Raw genomic sequence first — 11,783 nt, 5'->3', positions numbered from 1 at the left:
AAAAAAAAAAAAAAAAAGAATTAAAAAATAAAAAATAAAATAAAATGAAATGTTGGGACTTAGATCAATGAATGTATTATTTTTTTATGTTTTTTTCTCTCTGGGTTTTATTTTCCACTTGTCCTCATTTCCTGTCTTTTAAAATTTTTTAATTGTTTATAGTACTCCATTTTATCTATTAGCTTTTTGACTTTAAACTTCATATAATTACTTTAGTGGTTGACGTAGGGATATGATATTCCTAACCTGTCTCAGTCTATTGAGAGTTAATATTTTATCAGTTCAAGTAAAACATAGAACTCTTATCACCATATAGGACCCTGTGGCCTCCCTTTTATGTTATAGTTGCCATATGTGTTATATTTACATTCACTGAAAGCTCTCAGACACTATGATTTTTTTTTTGCTCTCTATATTCATGTATATTTAAAGAATTTATGAGAACTAAAATAGTCTATTCTATATGAACATATATTTACCAATTCCATTGCATTTTCCTTTACTGCTGAAGTTACAAGTTTCCCTGTGTTATCATTTCTTTCTGTTCAGCCTTAAGATGCTCTTTTAGCATTTCTTTAAGAGCAGTTCTACTGGTGAATAATTCTCTTAAAATCCCTCCATTTGAAAATTTATCAATATCACCTTCATTCCTGAACGCTATTTTTTCTGGATGTAGACTTCTGGGTTGAAAGTTCTTTATTTTCAGCACCTTAAAGATACCACACTGTCCTTTCTTTGAATTTTTTTCTTTTGAATTCGTTTTCAGCAGTTTAATTATGATTTGTCCAGGTGTAGTTTTCTCTGAGTTTATTCTTTTTGGAATTTACTGAGCATCCTGAATCTGTAAATTTATGTCTATTACCAATTTTGGAAGTTTCATGCGTATTTTTTCAAATATATTTTCTACAATACACCTTTCTCCTCTTTCTTTGGCACTTCAGTGACGTCAGTGTTTGTCCATATCTAATCTGTGAGGTTACAGCGCTAGTGCACAGTATTTTTATCTCACTCTGGGCTTTCAATACCCTAAGGGAGAAACTTGAGTCTTGATCTCTGGACACTGCTCCCCAAGGCGGGAATGATTATTGGGGTTTGGAATGAAAGAAGGGCCTTGCCCTCGGTCAAATGCCTGGATCCGTGCTGTCACGTGATTCAGAGCTTGTGTCTGTTGGGGGTAGGCGTGAGGGAGGGACTGAGGTGCATCTGCAGAATATCCCTCCCAGCTCAAGTCACTTGCCAGAAACTGGTCTCATTCTGGAGGAAGTGGATGCAAAGGCTTTTGAATCTCCTTAATGCTGTCAGGAAACTTTTCATACTTTCTGCCAGGCCTACTTTTCAATGTTAATATAAAAATTAATTTAATATAATCAAATTAATACCACGTATTTTACAGGAGGGAAGGATAGGGAATTCTTTCTTCTATTCTAATCAGATCTAATATGTGATAGTTAGTTTTATTTTAGTTCTTTTTTAGAAGAGGTCTTAAGAGGTCTAAATAAGTGAGATCAGAGTAGTGACCAGGAGTCATCTAGTCATTCATTTATGAATTTATATATAATGTAAATATATAAAATATAATATTTATATATGATAAATAACAGCATCTCCTATGTGCTAGACTGTGCTAGGTGGGGGATAAATTTGAGGGAACAATTTTTGTTCTTCGAAATTTACCCCTTTCTTAGGATTGCAAAGAAATTAAATATAAAATGATAGTTGCTTCTGACATCTGAAGAGAGAAGAGGGACCTAATTTTCTACATATGACCCTCAAGAGTACAACTTGCACAAGCAGGTTGAAATTACAGGAAGGCATAATTTAGCTGCTGAAAAGAATAAGTGTCCCAACATGAGCTGTTCTTCTCCAGGTAGTGAGTTCCCCATCACTAGGGATGATAGACCAGTTGATAGTTGTGTCATATAAGAGAAAAATACCCTTATATTAAAAAAAAAGACCTTGAATGTATGACTGAGTTGAGTACCATTTAAAATACCTTCAACCATGAGAGTACATGATTCCATAACATCAGATAGCATATGTAAAAAGCAAAGTCAAAATATTACATTAACACAATAACAGAACTATAACACTTATTAATAAAAAACCATGCAATTATAGCTTTATAATTTTATGAGATCTCACCTTAATAGAGACCTGGTTCCTCTCTGAAACCCACTGTGTTAAGGACTGAACTATATTCAAGTGATGAGACAGAATAACTTATCTCCATGAAGTGAAACCAAATTGCTCTCATATGGTGACCAACATAGTGGTCACTGTGGTCATGGTGCCATGAGTCTTGGATGAACATCTAAAAGGGTGTCCATAAAGTTAGATGGTCAAAAACAAGTCAAAGCTTCTCGAGGAAGCAGGTCACTCCTGCCCCTTCAATACCTTCATAACTCTTGGTCCAGCTCTCTTCAAAGACTGTGGAAATTCAACTCAGTACGTTTAGAGGTCGATTCTAGTACTTTGCTGGGGTAGAAAAAATCTCGTATTGTGACTGAGGTGGATAAAATCTCCCTTCTTTCATGACTTACTGCATTATTGTCTCTTTTGAGTCCTACCGTTTGCTGGTGTTAATTGGCTGCAAGTTTTTCATGAGCTTCTCCCCAAGCTCCTGACTATTGTGTATGGGTTACATTTCATTGCACAGGACTTGCAACAGAAATTTAACTTCCAGAAAAAGAAAATGTTCTCCAGTGTGTGTGTGCATGTGTTTTCCCCCTGTGTTTAGGGTGAAGCTTATGCAGTGTCACACTTAACAGGACAAAGCTGGCAATGAGGAGATCAGGGAGATAACAGGGTGGGAGCGGGGGATAAACAATAGAGTGGTTGAGAGCATAGGCCCTAGCATCAGACTGCCCACTGGTTTGCTTCCTGATTCTATAACACTTGCTGTGTGTCCTTTCATAAGTTCCCTAACCTCTCTGTGCCATAGTTTCTTCATCAAAAAAAGAGAATAATAAGATTACCTTACATATGGTATTAGATTAAATTAATATATGCCTATGGCACATAGTTGAGCACTTGATAAATATTAGATGTTATTACTGAGAGGTTTCTCTCAGTATTGTCTGCTCTGTGGTTTCTGAGGAGCAGGAATTAGCTGTGACTTCTTAAGCGAAGAAAACTGAGACCTAAAGGCATCGTGAGAGTTTGACCCTGTCATGGCACTTGTGCATAAGAGATAAAGACCTGCTTTCCAGGTAGTGGTAGGACATTTAATTGAGCGCTGAGGTTGACTTCAGTGAGCTAGTCCCAAAACTTTGTATTTTCTCAGCCTATTTTACATCTATTGTGAGGTTTAAAGTCTGTGCTTCAGTGGACACATTGCAGGTTAATACTGCCCCCTAGAGGACTGGGAAGGTCACTAGCAGGAGTCCACACAGCCAAGAGGTACTCGCTGTTAATGGCATCCCTATAGCGTGAATACCTTCAGGGGAATCGGGAGTCATTTAATCTCTCGACTTCTAGGCTCCTCATCAGAAAAATGGGGATAATAATGACTCCCGCAGAGGATCATGGTGAGATTCAAATGAGGTAGTAGCCCATGTGAAATGTTGTAATATAATTTGGGATGTTTCTAGTAGTTATAGTAGTTAGAAGTACTAGCAGTAATTGTTATTAGTATCATCCACAGTTCTCTTTCAGGATCCTGCCGCGGTTACCATACCATTTGCAATTAGAGTCAAAGTAGCCAGTGGGCTCAAGTGGGCCTTTACGAAACTGAAAGCTTGGTTGGAGGTTCCTGGGCTAAAGCTTCATGACTCACCATGACACTTGATCTGAAACTCAGTCTCGCACTCTGACACAAAATAGCATTTCAGGGGCTGAGTAAAGCATGATTTGGCTTCAGCCCAGATGACAATCTTGCAATCTTGGGTCAGGAGGAAGTCACCTCAATGATCTAGTAGAACTAGAATTTCTCCCCTGTCCCTCTGAGAAGCAGATAAATGAACCTAATTTCGCAAAGGACCTTATCAGAGTTTTCCTCCAAACCTCCTCCTTGCTTCTCCTCCCCCAGTTCCTTCTTCTGGCATTCTCTCCAGGGGCATTCTCGTTGTGTGGACCAGGCCTTTTTTTACAACCACCTGGGAATGCCGCCTTCAGGGACTTGGGGCTAAGGGTTCTATAAAAGCCCAGCGGAGCTCTGGGCCCAGCAACCCCGGGACGTGCCACCTGCCTCCACACCTTTGAGAGCCTCCTGCACTCCCCGCTGGCACCATGCTCAGGACTGCCCTGGTCCTCTCTGCCTGGTTCGCCCTGGCTGTGGCTTACCCTGTCAAATTTGAGCGTAAGTGGGCTGTTTGGAGAAGAAATCTTTTTGTGGTATGTGCACATGTGTATGAGTACAGAGAGAGAGGCAGATAGACAGAGACAAAAAGAGATCTGCAACGAACATTGTAAAGTGAAATGGGTAACATTTATGTCAAGTTGGTCTCAAGGTGGGGATGGGCAACTGAGCTCTGAGGCCTTGAGTGGTTGAGTGGCTAAGCTAAGATATGGGTTGTGTGTTTGAATTGACTTCATAAAGGTAATAAGGCTGGGCCAGATGGGCTTAAGGTGGGTGATTACAGAACTACTGAGGGTTTTCTGTGGTCCTATTTACTACTGAGTGCTAAAGAAGCTTTATTCTATTTAATTCAGGTAAAGAGTCCTAGGGGTGCTCTCATGTGATAGTAGAGTAAGATTCCAAGTGCTTCAGCGGCTAGCTCAGTCACATGCAGATCAGTGGGTCTGGAATGGAAACTTGTGAGTCACATTGAGAAAGTAAAGAAACGGGTGTCCTCATAAACCAGAGAAAGGAAGCTTTCCCCCAAAAGGCTTTCTTTTTCTAGTCCTTCCTGAATTCAATTCATTTCTCAGGAGGATGCGTGTTCATTAATTTGCGTTAAAATGGTTACTTTTCCCCATCCCCTTCCTCCCAGTTTTCCTTCTGGTAGCTCTCAGTTTATCAAATGCTGGGTTTGGGGTTCTTTACCGCATATTAATGAATGATAAAGCAAAATGACTAAATTAGAGAGCTAACGATTTTGGCCTCATTGGCAGGGTGCCCATAACCTGCTGAAATAGGCAGCCACAGTAACTATGTATCTTTGACTATAGTCCAAGAAGACCCTGGTTGTATGCCCAGCAGGCTTATACAGTTATGATGCTTTTATGGTTAGCAAGCCCCAAAACATCTGGATTGTGCATTCTATGGGACAGACTGGAAAATGAAGTCCTAGACATAGCCCATTAAATGACAAAATAGCAGGAGTAGCCCATTTTAGAGTCAATGCCATTCTTGCTCGTGCACTTTGGAAATAGCTGTTTTCTTTGCTCTGACTCCCTTTTATTTTTGTTTAGTTTTCAGGAACTGGAAGGACTATAGAGGGGGAATCTTTGAAATTTTTATTTTGTACCGGTCTGACCAATTCACATTTAGAGGCACAATATCAAATGCTCCTTCCTAAACTGATACCCTCAAAGGAGTGTGGCGTAGGGGACACTGAGCATACTCCTGGGTGGCAATTAGTCTTCTGGATTTTCTAGCAGTTAGCAGAAGACAGACTTGTGGTGAGACCGCATTTGATTCAATATACCCTTTTAAGTTCCATGTTTTCCCCAGAAAAAGATCTAGCTTAGAATGGGAAGGGTACAGAGATAGTGGAAATATTCTTGCTAGAAAGTATTCGAGCTGTTTTCTTTTTTGGTTCCTCTAGAATTCATCACTGACCAAGTCATTATCATTGACCAGGAATCAACCTCTGACCTAGAATTGACTACTGCCATAGAGTCAACTATGGGCCTAGAGTCAACTACTGCCCTAAAGTCAACCATGGCTCTAGAGTCAACCACTGCTGTAGAGTCGGCCACTGCTCTAGAATCGACCACTGCCCTAGATTCTACCTCTGTCTTAGAAATGACCACTACCCTAGAGTCGACCACTGCCCTAGAGTCAGCCACAGCTCCAGTGTTGGCCACTGCCCTAGAGTTGACCACGGCCCTAGAGTCAACCACTGACCTACCAGACTCAACCACTAATCTAGAGTCGACCACTGCCCTAGAGTCTACCCCTGCCCTAGAGTCAACTACTGTCCTAGAGTTTACCAGTGCCCTAGAGTCGACCACTGCCCTAGAGTCAGCCACTGCTCTAGAATCGGCCACTGCCCTAGAGTCTACCTCTGCCCTAGAATTGACCACTACCTTAGAGTCGACCACTGCCCTAGAGTCAACCACTGACTTACCAGACTCAACCACTGCCCTAGAGTCGACCACTGCTCTAAAATCAGCCACTGCTTCAGAGTCGGCCACTGCTCTAGAGTTGACCACAGCCCTAGAGTCAACCACTGACTTACCAGACTTGACCACTGATCTAGAGTCAACCACTGCCCTAGAGTCAACCCCTGCCTTAGAGTCAGCCACTGCCCTAGTGTCAGTCACTGTCTTAGAGTCAACCACTGACCTAGAATCGACCTCTGCCCTAGAATTGACCACTACCCTAGAGTCAGCCACTGCCCTAGAGTTGACCCCTAGCCTACCAGACTTGACCACTGCCCTAGAGTCAACTACTGACCTACCAGATTCAACCACTGCCCTAGCTTCAACCACTGACCTACCAGATTCAACTACTGCCCTAGAGTCGACCACTGTGCTAGAGTCAGCCACTGCCATGCCAGACTCGACTACTGACCTGCTAGAGTCAACTACTGCCCTAGAGTCAGCCGTTGCCTTAGAGTCAACCACTGCTCTTGAGTCGACCACTGCACTCGAGTCAACCACTTCCCTAGAGCCAACCACTCGTGTTTATTTGAAGAACACACAGGCTTTTGGTAAGTGAGGGTTCTGGCTTCAGAGGAGGTCTGGGCAGGATTTGGTGGGCTCCCATCTTTTGCATTTCTGAGAGAAAGCCTGCTGTCCTCCAGAGTACTTGATTCCTAGCATAAGCTTGTGACCACACCCATCTTCCATTTTGTTTTCCTAGAAATGTCTACTGCTGTGGAATCAGACATCCTCAGCTTTGAGAAAGAAGCCACTGAGGCTACAGGTAAGGATTCTTGTCTTCAAAAACACAGAAATTTCTCCCTGCCTCCCTTTCTTTGTTTATAGCTCATTGCATAGGGATATCCTATGGTAACTTACACATTTGGGGATACTTTTGCTGCTTTGTTCTCTGAGGTGGAGTAAACTTTGCTGAAAGTTCTTTGAAACTTGAGGAAAACTGGAGCATTTTGCAAGAATGTCAGGAGATGAAACCAGTTGAACACCAGCATAGCTCCAGCCCAGAGCTCTGCCCCACCTGATCTCCAGGACCAGCCGTCTGGGCTTCTCTAGAGAGGACGAGCTCCTTGGTATCTCCAAGGGGTTGATGGATGTGGTGGAAAGAACAAGGTTAATAATTCCCTTTTCTTTTTCAGTTGATTACAATTCAATTCTCATGGGGAACTTTTTAGATCAAGATTATGATGTATAAATCTCATTTGAATTTAAGCTGAACAGAAGAAAAAGGAATTTAAGAGCTTCATTAATTAAGCAGTGTCTCTATCTCTGTACATCCCTCTCTCAAGTCTCCATCATTTTTCATTTTTCTGTCTAGCACTTAGCCAAGGGGTCATAAGATTTCAATGCCTTCCGTTTACAAAGAAACCCCAGTAGTTCGAGGGATGCCTGGGACTTTTGCTAAGAAAGACCCTTGGGCCTTACCTATAAAAACAAATTTCTAAAAAATCTGATTCTTGTATATACAAATAATAGCTAATATGTATTGAGATCTACTATATTCCAGCACTACTCTAAGTGTGTTGGAGGATTTTAAGTAGTAGTGGAGGAATCTAGGAATTGTATTTTAGTGGAAGTTGAAGGTCCTGTTAAAAAAGGTTTGGTTCTCTGGCTTTAAATTTGTGCTTTTCCACTAATTATCTAATTTGTAGAACTTATCTCCCTGGCAAAATGGTTCTCTGCCTCAGTGTTTGTTTTGTTCCAACAACCCAGCATGTAGTGGATGGTTATTAAGTTACCTATGTCTTCCTTCCTCTTACAACCCATGGGGCGTCAAGAAAACTTTCATGTTTGACTACAAGAGCAAGAAGCATTCTCATGGCCCAGATCCATCTAGTCATTTCTGCTAATATCCTGGACCCCACCTGTTTCCTAACTTGCCTATCAGGAGATGTTTTCTGATTGTGGCAATTACTAATAAACTGAGACCCTTTGGTTTTTAACAGAAAGAGAAAATCCATGGAGGTTTTAACCTTTTAAATTAAAACATTACTTCCTTACTTCTAGCAAATGTCACCAGTGTTTATTCGGAAGAGCCCATGACTAGAGTACCAGGTAAGGCCAAAAATCCTTGTCTTTTTTGCCTATTCTTGGTCTTTGAGGAATATTTAGTTGGGATGCTTTCCAGGACAGACTCAAGAAGTGAGTCTCTGGTAGGTACTCTGCCTCTGTTTACACCCTTCTCAACAAACTCTCACATTCACTTAGCTCAATGCACTTTTGGGGGAGAAGAGAGAGTATGGCTCTTGCACATGAGGATATGACCAATTTATGTGCTACTCTCAGGGCTTCCAAGTGTGAATGGAGACCAACCCTTTACCCAAATCCTTCTCATGGAGACCATTTGTGTTCCATTTCCACTGGTAAGATTCAGGCATGGCAGAGTGCCTTGGCAGTTAGGAGAAGGAAAGTTTCAGTGCCACAGACTCAGTGGAGTCCTACGTTAACTAGCGCTACTTGAGGCTGTTGGCTGAATGCTAGACACACTGAATGCTAGACACACATTACTGGAAATGAATAAAAACCTTTTCTTCACTTAATTGCAGATGAGCCCAGCACTTCCGTGGGAACCAATGAGTCTGTCTCAGTGCTTTTTTGTAAGTTTCTTCTCTTGCCCCTGATATTGTATTGGAGATCTGAAACCATTTTCAGTTCTGGTTTTAATCCACCGGGAAAGGATTCCAAATGTAATGGCTTTCCCAGATGTTGAGATAAGCTATAAAATCTAATGTAGAGGTTAAAGACAACCTCCTTTCTCTCTGAGATTTATCTTCCAAGTCTAATTATCAGGATTTTCAGTAACCAAATAGGAATAGGGTAAATAAGTCCTCTCCTTTTAGCTTTCCAAGATTCCTTTCTTCCTGACTCTCTAGGATATGGATCCTAGTCCAGTCCATGGAATCTTTTTAAGGCAGAGCCTGAAGAAAAGGCATCAGATTTTCTGATGCATAGAAGATATAATTTTGTTAAAAATTGCAAAGCCTTGTGCTTTGTATCAGGAGGTGCCAGTTTTAATACTTGGCCTCACTCTTGGCTATTTTGGAAGCCACTAAAATGATTTCTTCGTGAAGAAAAACAGATACCCAGACTGTGTAAATATCTCACTTAAGGCACAAGGAGAGGGAGGGAGGATAAGGAATTTACACCTTCAAAAATTAAGTCACCCAGTGACTTAAGCCCAAGGTCACAGTGGTAAATGGGAAAGATGAGGCTGATCTTTTGAGCACTAGGTAACTCCCATTTCATTTTTTCTTTCTTTTTTTCTCATTTTCAGAAAATGAATCAAATGCTCCATTAGCTGTCCACCCCCCTGCTACCCACTACTTTCTAAGAAGATTCTGAGCTTCAGAACAAGCCTACTACTATGAAATACAGAATTGCATAATCATAGCAACTAATGAAACATAGATCGGGCTTCCCAGCCCAGGAGAAACAGCAATACATTGACCTTGGGCTGGGTGGAAAGAATTTGACGTCATGGGAGGGACATTTCTTAAACATTTCTAATTTAATATGAGTTCAATAAATATTCATTTGAATTGAATTTTGAGAGTTGTTATTATTTCACAGGGGAACAGATTTCTTAGTTGCCTTGGATTAGTACCAATAATAATTTTATTCCCCTCTGGTAGATATTTTATAACAAGGCTCCATATCTTGACAGGGGTCACAGGAAAGCATCAAATGAACCTGTGGGAAGTATATTTATCTATTACTGCTATAGAAAATTGGCACAAATTTATTAGCTTAAAACAAAACAAATCTGTTACCTTGCAGTTCTATAGTTCAGATGTCAAAAATAGGTCTCACTGGGATAACATCAAGGCATCAGCAGGGCATCAGTGTTCCTTTCTAGAAGCTCTGAGGAAGAATTCGTTATTTGCCTTGTCATATCTAGAGGTTGTCCACACTCTGGCTCATTGCCTCCTTCCATCTTCAAAGACAGCAATGGCTGGTTAAGTCTTTCTCATATCATTTCACTCTGACACTGACTCTTCTGCCACTCTTTTCCACATTTAAGGACCCTGGTGGATTACATTGGTCCCACTTGGAAATACAGGATACGCTCTCTAATTGAAGTTCAACTGATCAGCAACTTAAGTTCTCCTTTGCCTTATAATTTAACATTTTCATAAATTCCAGGAAGTAGAGTTAGAATAAACTAGGATCTGGACATCTTTGAGAGGTCGATTCCTTCCTACCACAGACAGGATAGGAAATCTTACTTCTCTCAGCTTTGTTTCAGTGGGAGATGGAGACAGTTACCCATGCTTTGGTAATGTTTAAACTAGATTTTTGCAAAAGGATATGTATCAGTTTATGTAAAATTAGTTGGTATTGCAGGTATTTGTACTGTGCAGTGTGTTTACGCAATAGTGTAAATGACGCGCTAAAATGGTAGAAATATACTTTGAAGTTGCTCTACATATGTAAGTTGGAGCAATGAGTCCCTTGTAGTGACATGCAGACGTGGAAATGGGGAGATGTGGATTCTAGTTCTAGCTCACTACTTACTGAATCACATGCAAACCTCAGCTTCCTCTTGGAAAATGAGACAGTTATAGCAAGTCAATTTGCAAGTTTCTTTTACTCTTTAATATATTTCAACAAATAATGCCACAATTTTGGGAATCACTAACTTACAGAATTAACTAACTAGCTTATCTCAGAGAGAAATATTTCATGTTTACCAGTGATTTTAATACAATATGCAGTAAGAACCCTCACTCATACAAAAAATTTGTACCAGAGAACAGCAGACTTTAGGATTCCTTATCCTGGCTCCATTAAGCCCCTTGTCTCAGGGATTTTCTCCTTAACAGGAAAGTAGTTGCAAGGCCTCCACTTGATCTTTTATAAAACTGTAAAACTACATCTGTTCTGCTGGTCACTATTTTTCTAATTTTTCTTCCTGTTTTCTTGTTAATTTCCAGCAGATTTAGCATGGAAATTTATGAAAGATGATTAGAATGATTAACAAAGGTTAGCCAGGAAAAAGTGTTAGTGGATTCAAAGTAGGCACTCAGTGTCTATCCAGTATGGAAAAAAGCTTTTATTTCAAGTTCCAATGATCAATTAAGGGTAGATGCCTAGGGATGAAGGAGGTTGGTGCCAAACCTGGAGATTGATTGAACACAGAGGTATAGCATGTGTGCTGAGTATTTTCTGAGCCTGGTATAAGTGGTAGTTGAAGTTATTTACAGGTTTAGATGAGATCACTTAGGAATAGGGTATATGTTAGAAGAAATAAGGCAATTCTCTGTCTTTTCCTTTCTGCTATTGATCACACCCAGTAATTTTTTTTTTGTTTCAGATATTTTATTTTTAAGTTCTAAAATTTCTGTTTCATTCTTTTGTATAGTTTCTATTTCTCTACTGAGAAATTTTTTCTTTCCATTCATTTTGAGAGTGTACACTTTTACCACACGGAGGATAGCTATAACAGCTGCTGGATAAATTTAATATCTAAAGCATTTGAGGGTTGGCATTCATTGATTGTTTTATCTTTTGAGAATTGG

General features: G+C 40.4%; 1 protein-coding gene across 1 annotated transcript; it reads left to right on the top strand.

The window, feature by feature from the left end:
* The first annotated feature begins 4,227 nt into the window (after nt 1-4,227).
* On the top strand, nt 4,228-8,974 carry LOC131415580 (uncharacterized). Its single transcript, XM_058557411.1, has 5 exons — nt 4,228-4,297; nt 5,709-6,818; nt 6,971-7,033; nt 8,272-8,319; nt 8,811-8,974. Exons 1-5 carry the CDS (start codon nt 4,228-4,230, stop codon nt 8,972-8,974), a joined length of 1,455 nt encoding a protein of 484 aa, XP_058413394.1.
* The last annotated feature ends 2,809 nt before the right edge of the window (nt 8,975-11,783 follow it).

Source organism: Diceros bicornis, chromosome 17 (assembly GCF_020826845.1).
Source record: "Diceros bicornis minor isolate mBicDic1 chromosome 17, mDicBic1.mat.cur, whole genome shotgun sequence".
Lineage (NCBI taxonomy): Eukaryota > Metazoa > Chordata > Mammalia > Perissodactyla > Rhinocerotidae > Diceros > Diceros bicornis.
The sequence above is the reverse complement of the archived record's forward strand: the minus strand, read 5'-3'. Positions and strand labels throughout refer to the sequence as shown.